The 18,647-nt window shown below is 40.3% G+C and overlaps 1 gene segment (V, D, J or C); it reads left to right on the top strand.

Annotated features, from left to right (window-relative positions):
• Positions 1–4,451: 4,451 nt before the first annotated feature.
• LOC100974127 (immunoglobulin heavy variable 3-74-like) lies at positions 4,452–14,689 on the top strand. The segment is given in 3 exon segments: positions 4,452–4,512; positions 4,608–4,912; positions 14,419–14,689. Coding segments are annotated over 3 exon segments (492 nt in total).
• Positions 14,690–18,647: the final 3,958 nt, after the last annotated feature.

Genomic DNA, 18,647 nt, shown 5'->3' with positions numbered 1-18,647 from the left:
CCTAGAGGAATTAGATAAATTCATGGACACATACTACCTAACAAGATTAAAAAAGAAGGAGTAGAAAGCCTGAACAAACCCATAAAAAGCAATCAGATGGACTCCGGTAAAAGATCTATATCCTGTTGAACATAAATTTAAAAATCTAAAAATACTAGCACACCAAATCAAACAGCATTTCAAATAATAATAATCATAATACACCATGACCAAGTGGGATTCAACCCAGGGATTCAATTACCCTTCAACATACACAAGTCAAAAAACATGATATATCACATCTATAGAATGAAGGATAAAAACTATATTTCTATATTAATAGATGCAGAAGATGAAAATTCAACATCTCTTCATGGAAAACAACTCTCAATTGTGTACAGAAATAAAGTACAACACAATAAAGGCCACATGACAAGTCCACAGCTAACATCATACTTAATAGAAAGTAATTCTTTTCTTTTGAAAACTGGAAAAGACAAGGATGAGAACTCTTAGCACTTATTCAACACAGTACTGAAAGTACGCAAGGAACAAGGACATCCTCCCATGGGAATGCAAGAAAACAAAACAGACATGGACACCCATGGAGAGAACTCATTAGACCTGGTGAAGAATAGACAAAAATCTTTTCCAAAACCTCCAGTGTTCCCAGCTAAATATGAATTGTGGTGATAGACTGAAAATAAGGAGGGGAAGGGACACATGACTCAAGAGAGGAAAAACCCTAGGAGAGCAGAAAGCAGATCTACACAGAACAATCACAGGACAGATGCCAGAGTGGGGCTGAAACAGGAGCTCATTCTATTGGGTACCTAGTGGAGACCCTTTGACATTTCTTGTGAGGTATTCTAGTGGTGATGAATTTCTTCAGTTTTTCTTTGCCTGGGAAAGTATTTCTCTATCTTCCATTTCATAAGAAGTGTTTTATCAATTTTATGTTCTTGGGTGGCTGTATTTTTTCCCCAGAAATTTAAATACAGTTATGCTCTGCATAACAAAGTTTTTGCCACTAACAGATGACACAAACAATGGTGGTTCCACAATAATATGCTTCCCTATTTATCTATACCTTTTTTATGTTTAGATACACAAATACTACTGTGTTACCATGGCCTACAGTATTTACCATAGTTGTTTCGGGATCACTGGGGTGTTGCTTTTTCTGGCCAGAACCCTCTGTGGCCAGCGGCGACTTTGCCCAAGTTCGTGTCCTACATCTGGAAAGAATGAAGTATGCAGCCATGTGGTGGGTGAGCAAGGCAAAGACTAGCTTCATGAAGCATTCGAGCATCTCAGAGGAGACCCCCAGTGAGTAGCTCCTCTCTGTAGGCAGGTTGACTGGTTGAGTGTTCAGCTCTAAGCAGAGAAGGTAGCTCCTCCCTGCAGCTGGTCGTCCTGTTGTCTTCCCAGTTCTCAGGAGAAATGGTAGCTCCTCTCTGCAGCTGGTCATCCTGTCGTCTTCCCAGTTCTCAGGAGAAATGGTAGCTCCTCTCTGCAGCTGGTCATCCTGTCGTCTTCCCAGCTCTCAGGAGAGAGGGTAGCTCCTCCCTGCAGCTGGTCTTCCTGTCGTCTCTCCATCTTCTGTCCTGCTCTGGCTGAGCCCAGGGGTTTTTATGGACCTCCGAGGGAAGGAAGTGCATGCCCATTGGTCCATGGGTGGTCATGGGTGGGCCATAGACAGCACCACAAGTCCCCACTGTGGTCTGAGTATCTGGGAGCCCGGGCCCAGCCTTCAGGCCCTTCCTGGGGACCCTCCCCCTCTGCACAGGAATCTTCCTGCCTCCTTTTGCAGTTCATGGTCCCTGGGGCTCCGCCCAGACTTTGCTCCAAGATCAGAGCAGGCGCCAAAAGCAGGAAGAAGCCAAGAAGTGGGAGCAGGCACTTCGGAGCATGCAAGAGCAGAGGGCTTTTCCTGGGGACCCCAAGAGTGCAGGGATGCCTGAGGCTGCAGCCCGCGGTTTGCGGGGCAGGGCTTCTGCCGGCTTCATGGAGCGAGAGGCCCGTGTCTTCAGCCGCGGTTTGGGTGGCTGCAGCCACGCCCGGGGAGGCAGGGCTCCTTCCTGTTCCTTGACCTCCAAGAGCACAGAGTCCGAGCCCACTGCCCTGATTAGAGCAGCTGGAGCCGCCTGAGAGATCAGAGCTGCTGCCTGCTCCTGGCTCCCACCGGCTCCGTGGAGCATCAGCCCTCGCTGCCCCTCCTTGCGCTGCCCTTCGCAGCCTGATCCTCTCTGGGCCCTGACCGGTGTCCAGGGCAGGGGCGACATCTCCACAAGCTCCCCGCATTGCCCTGGTGCTCAGGGAGGTCCGGGCAGAGCTGATCACGACCCCGGCCGGTAGTCGGGAATGGCGGCCTCCGTGGTCACCCTGACATGCGGCCGAACCCTGGAGACGCGGCCTGAGCAGCCTGCACAGAACCTCCCAAGGCCCAGGAACCCCGCATCCTTGGCGGGGTGGGTACAGCGGCTGCTCCACTGCCCGGGTTTTCAAGGCGGTGCCACTTCCACTTCCCTCCCTGGAACCCCGAAGTTTGACATGGGGGCTCCTTTCTGCCTTGCTCTTCAGCTCCCCTTCCCCCGGAGTAGAGCCCCCCGTTTCCCCGGGTGATCCCTTCCACAGCTGCAGTGTTCTTCATCGGTGTCATCACCTTCCAGATCTGCTGCCCTGCTCTGCAGACTAAGGCTGTGATTCCATAAGAGAGGGGAGCTGCTTCCCAGTAGAACCTTGGTGGGGAGCTCTGTTCCCATCTCAATTCCTGAGGGGTTAAACCAGTGCATTTAGGATACTGATTTTGGTGGTTTGCCCCTGTTGAGTGATTTCTTAGTTCTGTAGTGGGTGTAAGAGACTTGGCTCTGGAAGCATTTCAGGTGTGGGCTCTGATACACCCCAGACAGACACTTTGGGAAGGGAAGATTTTTGTGACTATTCTCGTTATAAGGGAAAGACATTCAAAAGAATAGAAAAACTCTTCAGTATGTGGTTCCTGAGAATTTCTCACTAAAAACATGCTTATCACACTCGACTCAAAACAGTTCAATGTATATCAGTGTATTTTATCTTGTACTAGCCTATATTGCATTTGGTGAACTCTGCCTCAGTTCAGCTCACACCCTAAATTTGATTCTCCCTACAAGAACTTGTCTCTCTCTAGATTTCAGGTTTGTTGATTGTCTTAAAATTTCAATGATCTGAAGTATTAAAGACAATTTGCAAAAGTCCATTTTCTCTGATTAATTGTTATTGTTGATTTTATTCTTGTTGTAAAAAAAGAAATTCTCATCTATATACATTTCAAATCTGAATAACAAAATTTTTATTAACACCAAAAATAATAAAAGAATCCAAATGTTTTTCAGCTGCCTAATAGAAAAACAAATTATGGTAACTTTGTTTACTGGAATGCTACCCATCATTCATAATAAAGGAATTACTGATATACACAATAAGAAGATTACATTATCAAGTATTTAAATAGAGTAAAATAAGCCAAACAGATAAGAGTATATACGATTCTATTTTTAAAAATTCTGGAAAATGAAAACTGATCTAAAGTAATATAAAGAAGATTAGTAGTTGCCTGGGAATGTGTTGGCAGAAGGGAAGGAGAAAGGATAACGAAATAGAAATAGGAAGTAGAAGGACAGAAAAGAAACTGAGGGAATTTCACTTGTCCACCTTCTTTATAATGGTAATAGTTATGTCATGATTGTCAATTTTACACTTTAAATATGTAAAGTTTATAATCCGTCAATCAAATCTTATAAAATTTATTATCAGGAAACAAGTTGAAAATTAGACAATGTAGGAGTGACAGAAAGATAGATACAAGTATGTTAAATGTCAGAAATACCTGAAAGTTATCTACCTGAACCCTAGTTCTCTCCATAGTTTAAGGTAAACAGGAGAGTGCAGCAAAATCACCCATATTCTGATTAGGCAGTGACTTCTGCAAAGCACACTAGGCATGGCCAGCTCTGTCCTGGAGTTGGCTAAGGGAGGAGTCAGGGCCAGTGGTGAGAAGTGCAGGCCCAGACACCAGCACTCACCCATCCCAGACATGAGCTCTTAGATACACAGAGAGCCCATCCATGTGTGGGTTTACTTTTACATCTGCAAATAGATAACATTGACTCCTACAGAACATAATTTACACACATAGGTAAATCTGAAATAAGGTGATCAGTGCAAAGATTTTATCACAGCACAGTTTCACAATAAGCACAATTACTCAAATCCCATTGTTGTCACCCATCTTCCTCAGAACACTTTCATCTGCCCTGGGTCCTGCTCTCTCTTCAGGTGTCTCACCGCAGAGCTTGCTATATAGTAGGAGATATGCAAATAGGGCCCTCACTCTGCTGAAGAAAACCAGCCCAGCCCTGACCCTGCACCTCTGGGAGAAGAGCCCCAGCCCTGGGATTCCCAGGTGTTTCTACTTGCTGATCAGGACTGCACACACAGAACTCACCATGGAGTTTGGGCTGAGCTGGGTTTTCCTTGTTGCTATTTTAAAAGGTGACTGATGGAAAACTAGAGACATGGAGTGTGAATGGACATGAGTGAGATAAGCACTCTGGCAGTTTCTGACCAGGGTGTCTCTGTGTTTGCAGGTGTCCAGTGTGAGGTGCAGCTGGTGGAGTCTGGGGGAGGCTTAGTACAGCCTGGAGGGTCCCTGAGACTCTCCTGTGCAGCCTCTGGATTCACCTTCAGTAGCTACTGGATGCACTGGGTCCGCCAAGCTCCAGGGAAGGGGCTGGTGTGGGTCTCACGTATTAATAGTGATGGGAGTAGCACAAGCTACGCAGACTCCTTGAAGGGCCAATTCACCATCTCCAGAGACAATGCTAAGAACACACTGTATCTGCAAATGAACAGTCTGAGAGCTGAGGACATGGCTGTGTATTACTGTACTAGAGACACAGTGAGGGGAGGTCAATGTGAGCCCAGACAAAAACCTCACTGCAGGGGCATCTGAGACCACGAGGGGGTGTCCTGGGCCCTATGAACTGGGCTGCTCTCCGTGGCAGGGGCTGGTGGTGCTAAAGGCTGATTTTCTCTCAGCATCTGGGGCTGATTCATCAAGTTTCCTCAGAGAACCTTTCAGATTTACAATTCTGTACTTACGTTTAATGTCTCTGAATGTGACACTTTCCTTCCCTGGTGTGTCTTTGTTTTTGTGACAGGAGGACACATTCTCACCTCCACAGAAGCCCGAGTGTCACTTTGGGGACAGAAGTGTCCCTGCCCTGGTCACCAGAATCAGAGTCCTGAGGAAGCCCAGGGGAACCTGGGAAGTGTTTTTCAGTCAGACTCAGTGCAGGCGTCTCCGTGGGAATCTCTGATTGGAACAGGCTTTGGGATTCAGATTGGGACGAAGAGAGAGGCTCGCCCAGGGCCTGGGTCCTTAGAATCCTGACAGTCTTCACAGTAACCCCATCATCCTTTAAAACTGAACATCTGACTCAGAACTGATCCATTTGGTCCTTTCTCTGCTAATCCATTTTCCTTTTCTCTAGGCTTCAGTCTTACACTTCCCTTTTCTCCTTTATTCTGAAAATGGAGGGTGTGCTTCCTGTGGCCTAAACCACAGGTCTCAGATGCATTACCTGGAAATCAGGTGTTGCTGTGGCTGTGGCTCCTAAGGACCTGGCAGGCTGAGGGATCTTTCTCATTTCCTGGTGCCTGGATGCCCCTGCTGTCTTCTATGCACAGATGCATTTGGGAAATGCAAGTGGACACTCATAGTCGTTTCCTCAAATGGGATACTGATGTAGAGCTGATCTTCTGCTTCTCACCCTGTCACAGAGCCACCACCGTCTCTTGTGGACTTTTGGGAGAGCTGAGGATGGACACTTTATTGGGCTGTGAGCTCTGAACGATGGCAATTGTGAGATCTGGCTAGGCACAGCCAGAGCCAATGGAGCTGGCCATCCGGAAAGACAGGATGGAATTCCTGGGAAGTCCTACAGCTGCTGTCCACCATAGAGTTCCATTGTCTTCTCCTCTGCTAGGATTAAATCAGACCGAACAAGTTCATCTAGGACAATCTTCCTGACCTAGAGAAGTGATGACAGGCTTTAATAATACCTGTATTATACATCAGAGCAACATCTAGATTAGTGTTTGATTGAATAACTGAGACTATGTCCCAGTCAAGGTGACACACAAAATCAATTATTACCATGATTAACATTTTATATTGATTAATATTTTAATACTAATATTAATCAATGCAATATTGATTTAATATTAATTAATATTTTATATTTGACAATAGAATCAGACTTTGTTATAAATAATTTTGCAAAAATATGAGTATTATTATTGGTCTTCTGAGCAGAAATCTCCAGTAGCCGATTAAGTGTGCATGCATTGGTCGAAGGAGGGCATCCACTCTTTTGAGGGAAAATGCATGGAGGGTAAATGAGCCTGGGGAAGCTGATGGCATATGATGGAAGCCTGTCCCTGAGTGAAGGAGAGAGGGAGACAGGATTGGTTGAAACTTTCTTACATTTCTGTGCTGTGCAAAGAAAGTCCAGATTATCATTGAGTCTCCTGCAAGACAAAGTTGCCCCTCAGGAAACCCCCATCACTCCCAGCAATGACTCTGACCCAGATGAGTGCAAGGCTCACTCTATTCCTGAGAATGGAGCACAGGATATGGGATTTAGCATGAGCCACGTCATGGACGTCAGAGAGCAGCAGCTGGGTGCATGATCCAAGTGTACGGTTCTGCCTGTAGGTGGAGGGAGGAAGGTGCATTCCCAGAGCTAACACAATGTGGATTTTTATACGGAATACATGTTTTCACCTGATTTATTGGAAGGCATATGAAAAAATGGGCAGTCCACAAACAATTGTAATTTCCAGATTTACCACAATTGCATTATTTCTTCATTCTGCACGATGTCCTGGAACAGAGTTGCATTTTTCATGAGTATTGTTTCATGGATTGAGAACATGAATTTCACACCTGCATTTTTAGCCATGTGCAGAGACCTTGAGTAGAGCATGTCTGTACCTCATCTACACTATCTCTCATGCCCCAAGGGAAAGAGTGGAGACTTGACTGACAGCAAACTTTGGGGAATTAATGAACGTTAATATTTTCTTACAGACTAATAAACATATTGGGCTAGAAGATCTACTCAATGGGAAAAGTAAGGTTTTAGTTATCCCTGTTGAAAGGTTTTTTTTTTTTCATTTATTTTGCTGCATTTGAAAAGCTGGTGATCTTAACATTGCCTATATTTTTAATAATCTTAAGATTTTTTAGTTTTTATGTTTTGTTAGGGATCAGGCAATGGAAGATGCATATTTATAGATGAAACTTACAATATAAGGTAAATATTGACTTACTAATAGTTATGCGAGAATATTTATTTGATCCCAATTTTATATAGTTGAGTGTGTGAAGTTGCAGGTCAAGATAACTTGGAGTTTCAACACCAAGTTTTATTCATGTGTTCATTCATGGACAGGATGCCTCCAATGTGGAGAAATTTACAATGAATAAGCATGAATAGGACCTGGCCAGTGAGCTTTCAGTCTAGCAAGGAATGTAGAACAGGAACATAGCAACTCTAATCCAATGTAGAGAGAGAGACAATTTTAAATCCAATTGAAAAATAGATAGCTGTGTTAGACTGAGGCCATCAAATAAAACTTCATGCAATAAGCAGCAATAGGTCTTCAAAGATGACAGTTTAGCAAAAGGCACAAAGATGAAAAGTGCAGAGCATTAAGTAGTGTGTGGTTTAGTGTGCTGGAAATAACAGGTTGGACAAGAGTTGTGACTAGGATAAACAGCAAAAAGGATTTATGAGAGCCTGATGGCCACTAGTGACTGGGTAAGATGTGTACACTTTATGTGCAGGAAAAGGGACAAAGCTTTTGAGCAGCAGAGAAACATGATCAGAGGGATGCATGAGGAAGGTCCTCAAAACCCTAATGAGTAATCTTGGTTAAACCATTTCACTATAACTCAAGTTTTGCATGTATATACTATAATAGAAACAACATTTGTGCTCTTCCCATATGTAGAGAGGTCAAAAGAAAATCTGTTGATATAATCTTCCAAGCCAGTCACAAAGACTAAGACAAAACACTTACATAAATAAAATTCATAAGATGAATTTAAAAAGATGAAAGATAGTCAATACATTTTATTTTATAACTTGGAAATTTAAACTCCTGAAAATATACCTTAATTTAAAATACAGAGGAAAGGAACAAAATCAATGTGCAAAAATCACAAGCATTCTTATACACCAATAACAGACGAACAGAGAGCCAAATCATGAGTGAACTCCCATTCACAATTGCTTCAAAGAGAATAAAATACCTAGGAATCCAACTTACAAGGGACGTGAAGGACCTCTTCAAAGAGAACTACAAACCACTGCTCAATGAAATAAAAGAGGACACAAACAAATGGAAGAACATTCCATGCTCATGGGGAGGAAGAATCAATATCGTGAAAATGGCCGTACTGCCCAAGGTAATTTATAGATTCAATGCCAACCCCATCAAGCTACCAATGACTTTCTTCACAGAATTGGAAAAAACTATTTTAAAGTTCATATGGAACAAAAAAGGGCCCACATTGCCAAGTCACTCCTAAGCCAAAAGAACAAAGCTGGAGGCATCACGCTACCTGACTTCAAGCTATACTACAAGACTACAGTAACCAAAACAGCATGGTACTGGTACCAAAACAGATATAGACCAATGGAACAGAACAGAGCCCTCAGAAATAATGCCGCATATCTACAACCATCTGATCTTTGACAAATCTGACAAATACAAGAAATGGGGAAATGATTCCGTATTTAATAAATGGTGCTGGAAAAACTATTATAATTGATAAAAAATTCTGTAAATTTGCAGAATACAACACCTACATACAAAAATTGGTGGCATTGCTAAATGCAAACAGCAAAAAATCAATAAAGCATTTTGTTTATAATAGCTAAAAATTATATTTCATATTACCAAATAAGTGAAAGATTTCTAAAAGAAAACCAAAAATAATTGATAATAAAATATAAAGTGAACACACACAAATTGAAAATATATCTGAAATATTCCATGTTCATGGTTCAGAAAAATTAATAGTTATTTTTTCCTTTCTTTTTTTATAATAATTTAAGTTCTAGGGTCCATGTGCACAACGTGTAGGTTTGTTACATATGTATACATGTGCTATGTTGGTGTGCTGCACCCATTAACATTACATTAGGTGTATTTCCTAATGCTATCCCTCCCAGCTCCCACGACCCCATGACAGGCCCCGGTGTGTGTATGATGTTCCCCACCCTTAGTCCAAATGTTCTCATTGTTCAATTCCCACCTATGAGTGAGAACATGCAGTGTTTGGTTTTCTGTCCTTGTGATAGTTTGCTCAGAATGATGGTTTCCATTTTCATCCATGTCCCTACAAAGGACATGAACTCATCCTTTTTAATGGCTGCATAGTATTCCATGGTGTATATGTGCCACATTTTCTTAATCCAGTCTATCACTGATGGACATTTGGGTTGGCTCCAAGTCTTTGCTATTGTCAATAGTGACACAATAAACATAAGTGTGCATGTGTCTTTATAGCAGCATGATTTATAATCCTTTGAGTATATACCAAGTAATGGGATTGCTGGGTCAAATGGTATTTCTAGTTCTAGATCCTTGAGGATCACCAAACTGTCTTCCACAATGGTTGAACTAGTTTACAGTCCCACCAACAGTGTAAAAGTGTTCCTATTTCTCCACATCCTCACCAGCGCCTGTTGTTCCCTGACTTTTTAATGATTGCCGTACCAACTGGTGTGAGATGGTATCTCATTGTGGTTTTGATTTGCATTTCTCTGATGGCCAGTGATGATGAGCATTTTTTCATGTGTCTGTTGGCTGCATAAATGTCTTCTTTTGAGAAGTGTCTGTTCATATCCTTCGCCCAATTTGTGATGGGGTTGTTTGTTTTTTTCTTGTAAATGTGTTTGGGTTCATTGTAGATTCTGGGTATTAGCCCTTTGTCAGATGAGTAGATTGCAAAAATTTTCTCCCATTCTCTTGGTTGTCTGTTCACTCTGATGGTAGTTTCTTTTGCTGTGCAGAAGCTCTGTAGTTTAATTAGATCCCATTGGTCAATTTTGGCTTTTGTTGCCATTGCTTTTGGTGTTTTAGAAATGAAGTCCTTGCCCATGCCTATGTTCTGAATGGTATTGCCTAGGTTTTCTTCTAGGGTTTTTACGGTTTTAGGTCTAGCATTTAAGTCTTTAATGCATCTTGAATTAAGTTTTGTGTAAGGTGTAAGGAAGGGCTCCAGTTTCAGCTTTCCACAAATGGCTAGCCAGTCTTCCCAGTACCATTTATAAATAGGTAATCCTTTCCCCATTTCTTGTTTTTGTCAGGTTTGTCAAAGATCAGATGGTAGTAGATGTGTGGTATTTTCTGAGGGCTCTGTTCTGTTCCACTGGCCTATACCTCTGTTTTGGTGCCAGTACCATACTGTTTTGGTTACTATAGCCTTGTAGTATAGTTTGAAGTCAGGTAGTGTGATGCCTCCATCTTTGTTCTTTTGGCTTAGGATTGACTTGGCAATGTGGGCCCTTTTTTGGTTCCATATGAACTTTAAAGTAGTTTTTTCCAATTCTGTGAAGAAAGTCATTGGTAGCTTGATGGGGATGGCATTGAATCTGTAAATTACCTTGGGCAGTACGGCCATTTTCACGATATTGATTCTTCCTATTCATGAGCATGGAATGTTCTTCCATTTGTTTGTATCCTCTTTTATTTCTTTGAGCAGTGGTTTGCAGTTATCCTTGAAGAGATCCTCACATCCCTTGTAAGTTGGATTCCTAGGTATTTTATTCTCTTTGAAGCAATTGTGAATGGGAGTTCACTCATGATTTGGCTCTCTGTTTGTCTGTTATTGGTGTATAAGAATGCTTGTGATTTTTGCACATTGATTTTGTATCCTGAGACTTTGCTGAAGTTGCTTATTAGCTTAAGGAGATTTTGGGCTGAGATGATGGAGATTTCTAAATATACAATCATGTCATCTGCAAAGAGGGACAATTTGACTTCCTCTTTTCCTAATTGAATGCACTTTATTTCTTTCTTCTGCCTGATTGCCCTGGCCAGAACATCTGACACTATGTTGAATAGGAGTGGTGAGAGAAGTCATCCCTGTCTTGTGCCAGTTTTCAAAGGGAATGCTTCCAGTTTTTGCCCATTCAGTATGATATTGGCTGTGGGTTTGTCATAAATAGCTTTTATCATTTTGAGATACATACCATCTATACCTAATTTATTGAGAGTTTTTAGCATGAAAGGTTGTTGAATTTTGTCAATGGCCTTTTCTGCATCTGTTGAGATAATCATGTGGTTTTTGTCTTTGGTTCTGTTTATATGCTGGATTACGTTTATTGATTTGTGTATGTTGAATCAGCCTTGCATCCCAGCGATGAAGCCCACTTGATCATGGTGGATAAGCTTTTTGATGTGCTGCTGGATTCGGTTTACCAGTATTTTATTGAGGATTTTTGCATCTATGTTCATCAGAGATATTGGTCTAAAATTCTCTTTTTTTGTTCTGTCTCTGTCAGGCTTTGGTATCAGGATGATGCTGGCCTCATAAAATGAGTTAGGGAGGATTCCCTCTTTTTCTATGGATTGGAATAGTTTCAAAAGGAATGGTACCAGCTCCTCCTTATACCTCTGGTAGAATTCCACTGTGAATCTGTCTGGTCCTGGACTTTTTTTGGTTGGAGTCTATTAATTATTGCCTCAATTTCAGAGCCTGTTATTGGTCTATTCAGGGATTCAACTTCTTCCTGGTTTAGTCTTGGGAGGGTGTATGTGTCCAGGAATTTATCCATTCCTTCTAGATTTTCTAGTTTATTTGCATAGAGGTGTTTATAGTATTCTCTGATGGTAGTTTGTATTTCTGTCGGATCGGTGGTGATATCCCCTTTACCATTTTTTATTGCATCTATTTGATTTTTCTCTCTTTTCTTCTTTATTAGTCTTGCTAGTGGTCTATCAATTTTGTAGATCTTTTCAAAAAACCAGCTCCTGGATTCATTGATTTTTTGAAGGGTTTTTTGTGTCTCTATCTCCTTCAGTTCTTCTCTCATCTTAGTTATTTCTTGCCTTCTGCTAGCTTTTGAATATGTTTGCTCTTGCTTCTCTAGTTCTTTTAATTGTGATGTTAGGGTGTCAATTTTAGGTCTTTCCTGCTTTCTCTTGTGGGCATTTAGTGCTATAAATTTCCCTCTACACACTGCTTAAATGTGTCCCAGAGATTCTGGTATGTTGTGTCTTTGTCCTCATTGGTTTCAAAGAACATCTTTATTTCTGGCTTCATTTCATTATGTACCCAGTAGTCAGTCATTCAGGAGCAGGTTGTTCAGTTTCCATGTCGTTCTTTCCTTCCTTCCTTCTTTCCTTTCTTCCTTCTTTCCTTCCTTCCTTCCTTCCTTCCCTCCTTCTTTACTTCCTTCCTTCCTTCTTTCCTTCCTTCTTTTTTTCCTTCCTTCCTTCCTTCTTTCCTTCTTTCTTTTTTGACAGAGTTTCCCTCTTGTCACCCAGGCTGGAGTGCAGAGGCACAATCTCAGCTCACTGCAACCTCCACCTCCTGGGTTCAAGCGATTCTCTTGCCTCAGCTTTGCGAGTAGCTGGGAATACAGCCACCTGCCATCATGCCCGGCTAATTTTTGTATTTTTAGTAGAGACAGGGTTTCGTCATGTTGGCTAAGCCCGTCTCGAACTCCTAACCTCAAGCGATCCACCCAGCTCGGCCTCCCAAAGTACTGGGATTACAGGTGTGAGCCACTGCACCCGGCCTTTTTTTTTTCTTTTTTGATAAAAGTCATCTTAACTGAGGTGAGATGGTACCTTCTACCATTCTGTAGGCTGTTTGTGCACCATGTTGATTATTTCTTTTTTCTGTGCAGAAGATCTTTAGTTCAGCTAAATCCCATTTGTCTATTTTTGTTTTCATTGCATTTGCTTTTGCAGTCTTAGTCATATTTTATTTGCCTAGGGCAATGTCCTGAGAATTTTCCTTATATTTTCTTCAAGTATTTTTATAGTTTCAGTTTATACTTATAAATATTGAATCTATATTCAGTTAATTTTTGCCTCTGGTGAGATAGAAGTCTGGTTTTATTCTTCTACGTAAGGCTGTCTAATTCTCCCAGCACCACTTATTGAATAGAAGGTTGTTTCTCCAGTGAATATTTTTGTCAGTGTTGTCAAAGAAAAGTTGGTTGTAGATATTTGGCTTTATTCCTGGGCTCTCTATTTTCTTACATTAATTTTTTTTAGATGGGATTTTTCTGTCATTGTCCAGTCTGCAGAGTAATGGCACGATCTCAGCTCACTGCAACCTCTGCCTCCTGTGTTCAAGTGATTCTCCACATCTTTGGCACTGCCCTAGTAGAGGCTGTCCATGGTGGCTCCACTCCTGCATCAGGCTTCTTCCTGGGCACATAGTTCTCTATATACATCTTCTGATATCTAGATAGAAGCTGCCCAGCCTCCTTCACTCTTCCATTCTGTATATCTGCCATAATCCAGTTGTCCCAACACCATTTACGGAATACAGAGATTTTTCCTCATTGCTTGTTTTTGTCAGCCTTATCAAATATAAGATGGTTGTATATGTGCAGCTTTATTTCTTTATTTCTGTTTTCTATTTTGTCCCATTTTTCCTGCATGTCTTCTCATGTACCAGTACCAAGCTGTTTTTGTTACTGTGACTTTATGGTGTAGTTTAAAGTCGGGTATCATGATGCCTCTGGCATTGCTCTTTCTGCTTAGGATTGCTTTGGCTATTCAGGCTGTTTTTGGTTCCATACAAATTTAGAATATATAAAATTTTTCTAATTCTGTGAAGAATGATGGTGATAGTTTTATGTAAATTGTATTCAATCTGTAAATTGCTTTGGACAGTATGACAATTTTTACAATACTGATTCTCCCAACCATGAGCATGAAATGTTTTCCCATTTATTTGTGTCATTTGTGATTTCTTTCTGCTGTGTTTTGTAGTTCTCCTTGTAGAGATCTTTCACCTTGTTTGTTACCTGTATTTCCAGGCATTTCATATTTTGTGTGTGTGAATATTGTAAGTGGGATAGGATTGTGTTCTTGATTTCAGTCTCAGCTTGGACATAGTTGGGGTATAGAAATGCTAGATTTTTGTACATTGATTTTGTATCCCAACACTTTACCAAAGTTGTTTATCTATTCTAGAATTATTTTGGCAGGGTCTTTAGAATTTTGTAGGTATAGAATTATATCATCAGTTTGGAGAGATACATTGACTTCTTCTTTTCCTATTTGGATTCTGTATTAGTCCATTCGCACACTATAAAGAAACACCTGAGACTGTGTAATTTATAAAGATTTTTAATTGTTTCATGGTTCTTCAGGCTGTACAGGAAGCATGGCTGGGGAGTCCTCAGGATCCTGACAATCAGTACAGAAAGGGAAGCATCATGTCCTACATGGCTGGAGCAGGAGGAAGAGAGACAAGGGAGGTGCCACATACTTTGAAACCAGATCTCCTGAGGGCTCTATCATGGGATCAGCACGAGAGAGAGAGAGACTCATCCCCATGATCTAATCGCCTTTCACCAGGCCCCACCCTCAACACTGGGAATTACAATTTGACATTTAATTTGAGTGGGGACACAAATTCAAACCATATCAGCTGCCTTTTATTTTGATATTGCTCGGTTGCTCTGACTAGGATTTCTAGTACTATGTTCAATAGCAGTGGTGAGAGGGCATCTTGGTCTTCTTTCACTTCTAAAGGGTTTTGAGCTTTTGCTCACTCAGTATAATGTTGACTGTGGGTTGGTCATAGATGGCTCTTATTATTTCGAGGTATATTTTTTTGATGCCTAGTCTGTTAAGGGTTTTTATTATGAGTGGATGTTGGATCCTATCAAAAGCTTTCTCAGCATCTATTGAGATAATCATACAGTTTTTGCTATTATTCTGCTTACATGGTGAATCACAGTTACTGAATTGTCGATGTTGAATGAACCTCGCCTTCCAGGGGTAAAGCCTACTTGATCATGATGTATTACATTTTAAAGTGCTTCTGGATTCTATTTGCTAGTATTTTATTGAGAACTTTTAGGTCCATATTCACCAGGAATATTCATCTGATGTTTTCTTTTTTAATTATGCATCTTCCTGATTTTGTATCCCAAGAACACACAGTGAAGGATGGACAGTCTCCTCAATATATGATGTAAAAACTGGACATCCATATGCAAAAGAAATAAAATTAGACCTTCTCTAACACCATATTCAAAAATAAACTAAAAATGAACATAACCTGAAGCCACAAACTCATAGACCACATGGAAAAAAACTTCCTGTCATTGATTCAGAAATGATTTCTTTGAATTTAATAGAAAAAAGCACAGGAAAAAAACTATGTGCAATTATATATCTGACATAAGTTCTATCCAAAAGTATAAATAACTCATGCAACTCAATAGCAAATAACAAATGATCTGATAAAAAGGGCAAAAACTGGATAGGTTTTTCTTCAGAAAACACACACATGGAAAACAGAGCCTAAAAGGGTTCTCAACATTACTAATTATCAGAGGAATTCAAATCAAAATCATGATGAGATATCACCTCCCACCACTTAAAATGGCTGTTATCAGCAAGACATATAACACATATTGGCAAGAATGTGCTGAAAAGGGAATCCTTTTAGGGTGTGGTAGGATTGGTTACTCAATAAATTGAAAAATAAAGCTATCATATCATCTGGTGATCCCACTTCTTGTTATTTATTCAAAGAAGTAAAATTACTATGTTAAACACATGCTGATTGTAAGATTATTTATAATAGTGTAGATTTGTAAAAGAATTTAATGACCATAGATTGATGAATGTATAAAGAAAATGTGTATACATAAAACTGAATTTTATTCAGCTTTGAAAAGAAGGAAATTCTGACATTTGCAACAACATGGATGGGCCTGGAGGACATGATGCTAAGTGGAATAAGCCAGATGCAGAAAGACAAATGCTGCATGATCTCATTTACATGTGGGATCTAAAATACCTAAGCTCTTGAAAGCAGAGAGTAAAATAATGGGTCCCAGGATGCGGGAGGGGAGGGAAATTGGGTGATGTTTAAAGTGTACAGAATTTCAGGTGTGCAGGTTGAATGAGTTCTGGAGATCTAATGTACAGCAATGTTCCTGTATTTAATACTGTGTTATAAAAGTGATTTTTGCTGAAAGGGTAGATCTTAGATATTCTCATCTCACACACACACACACTCTATTTTAAAAAAATGTATGTGAGATGATAGATACACAAATTACCTTGATCATGATGAGCATTTTACCATGTGTATCTGATATGGTTTGCAACTTGTCCTGGCCTGAATCTCGTGTTGTATTATAATCCTCAATCCTGAAGCTGGGACCCAGTGGGAGAGGCTTGGGTCATGGGGTGGGTCTTTCATGAATGGTTTAGCACCGACTCTTGGTGCTGTTCTCATAATATTGTGTGAGTTATCATAAGATCTGTTTGTCTAACTGTGTAGACCTCCCTCTCTTCCTGTGGCCCCTGCTCTGGCCATGTGACGTGTCTACTACTATTGTCTTCTGCTATGGTTCTAACTTTCCTGAGTATCACCAGAAGGAGAAGCTACTACACTTCCTGTACAGTCTGCAGAAAAATGAGCCAATTAAGCATCTATTTTTTTTTTCAAATTACTCAGTCTCAGGCATTTCTTTATAGCAGTGTGAGACTGGACTAACACAATATCAAAACATGAAGTGGTGCACCTTAAAGATATACATTTAAAAATATTTCAGTTGTACCTTAGTAAAACTGAAAAAATTAAAGTTACTTTTATAATAAATAAATACCATGCTCATGGATAGGAAGAATCAATATTGTTAAAATGGCCATACTGCCCAAAGCAATTTATACAGTCAATGCTATTCCCATCAAGCTACCATTGACTTTCTTCACAGAGCTAGAAAAAACTACCTTAAACTCCATGTGAAACTAAAAACAGCCCGTATAGCCAAGACAGTCCTAAGCAAAAAGAACAAAGCTGAAGGCATTATGCTACCTGACTTCAAATTATACTATAAGGCTACAGTAACAAAAACAGCATGGTACTGGTACCAAAACAGTTATATAGACCAATGGAACAGAACAGAGGCCTCAGAAATAACACCACACATCTACAACCATCTGATCTTCAACAAACCTGACAAAAACAAGCGATGGGGAAATGATCCCTATTTAATAAATGGTGCTGGGAAAACTGGGTAGCCATATGGAGAAAACTGAAACTGGATCCTTTGCTTACACCTTATACAAAAATTAACTCTAGATGCATTAAAGACTTAAATGTAAAACCTAAAACCACAAAAACCCTAGAAGAAAACATAGGCAGTATCATTCAGGACATAGGCATGGGCAAAGGCTTCATGACTAAAACACCAAAAGCAATTACAACAAAAGCCAAAATTGACAAGCAGGATCTAATTAAACTAAAGAGCTTCTGCTCAGCAGAAGAAACTATCATCAGAATGAACAGGCAACCTACAGAATGGGAGAAAATTTTTGCAATCTATCCATCTGACAAAGTTCTAATATCCAGAATCTACAAGGAACTTGAATAAATTTACAAGAAAAAAAACCAAACAACCCCATCAAAAAGTGGGTGAAGGACATGAACAGACACTTCTCAGAAAAAGACATTTATGCAGCTAACAAACATATGAAAAAAAAAGCTCATTATCACTGGTCATTAGGGAAATGCAAATCAAAATCACAATGAGACACCATCTCATGTCAGTTAGAATGTTGATCATTAAAAAGTCTGGAAACAACAGATGCTGGTGAGAATGTGGAGAAATAGGAACACTTTTACACTGTTGGGGGGAGTGTAAATCAGTTCAACCATTGTGGAAGACAATGTGGAAATTCCTCAAGGATCTAGAATGAGAAATACCATTTGACCCAGCAGTCCTATTACCGGGTATATACCCAAAGGGTTATAAATCATTCTACTATAAAGACACATGCACATGTATGTTTATTGCAGCACTATTTACAATAGCAAAGATGTGGAACCAACTCAAATGTCCATCAATGATAGACTGGATGAAAAAATGTGGCATATGTACACCATGAACTACTATGCAGCCATAAAAAAGAATGATTTCAGGTCCTTTGCAGGGACATGGATGAAGCTGGAAGCCATCATCCTCAGCAAACTAACACAGGAACAGAAAACCAAACACCACATGTTCTCATTCATAAGTGGGAGTTGAACAATGAGAACACATGGACACAAGGAGGGGAACATGACACACTGGGATATGTCGGGGAGAAAAAGCATTAGGAAAGGGGAGGGAGAGCATTAGGACAAATACCTAATGCACGAGGTGCATCAAACCTAGATGACAGATTGATAGGTGCAGCAAACCACCATGGCACATGTATACTTATGTAAGAAACCTACATGTTCAGCACATGTATCCCAGAACTTAAAGTAAAATTTAAAATAGAAATAAATAGTAATCAAAAATAAAAAAAGAAATACATACTTCATATTTTCTTAACAAAAATGAAGCAATATA

This window comes from Pan paniscus, chromosome 18 (genome assembly GCF_029289425.2).
Source record: "Pan paniscus chromosome 18, NHGRI_mPanPan1-v2.0_pri, whole genome shotgun sequence".
NCBI lineage: Eukaryota > Metazoa > Chordata > Mammalia > Primates > Hominidae > Pan > Pan paniscus.
Note: the sequence above shows the minus strand (reverse complement) of the source record. Positions and strands in the feature narration are given on the sequence as shown.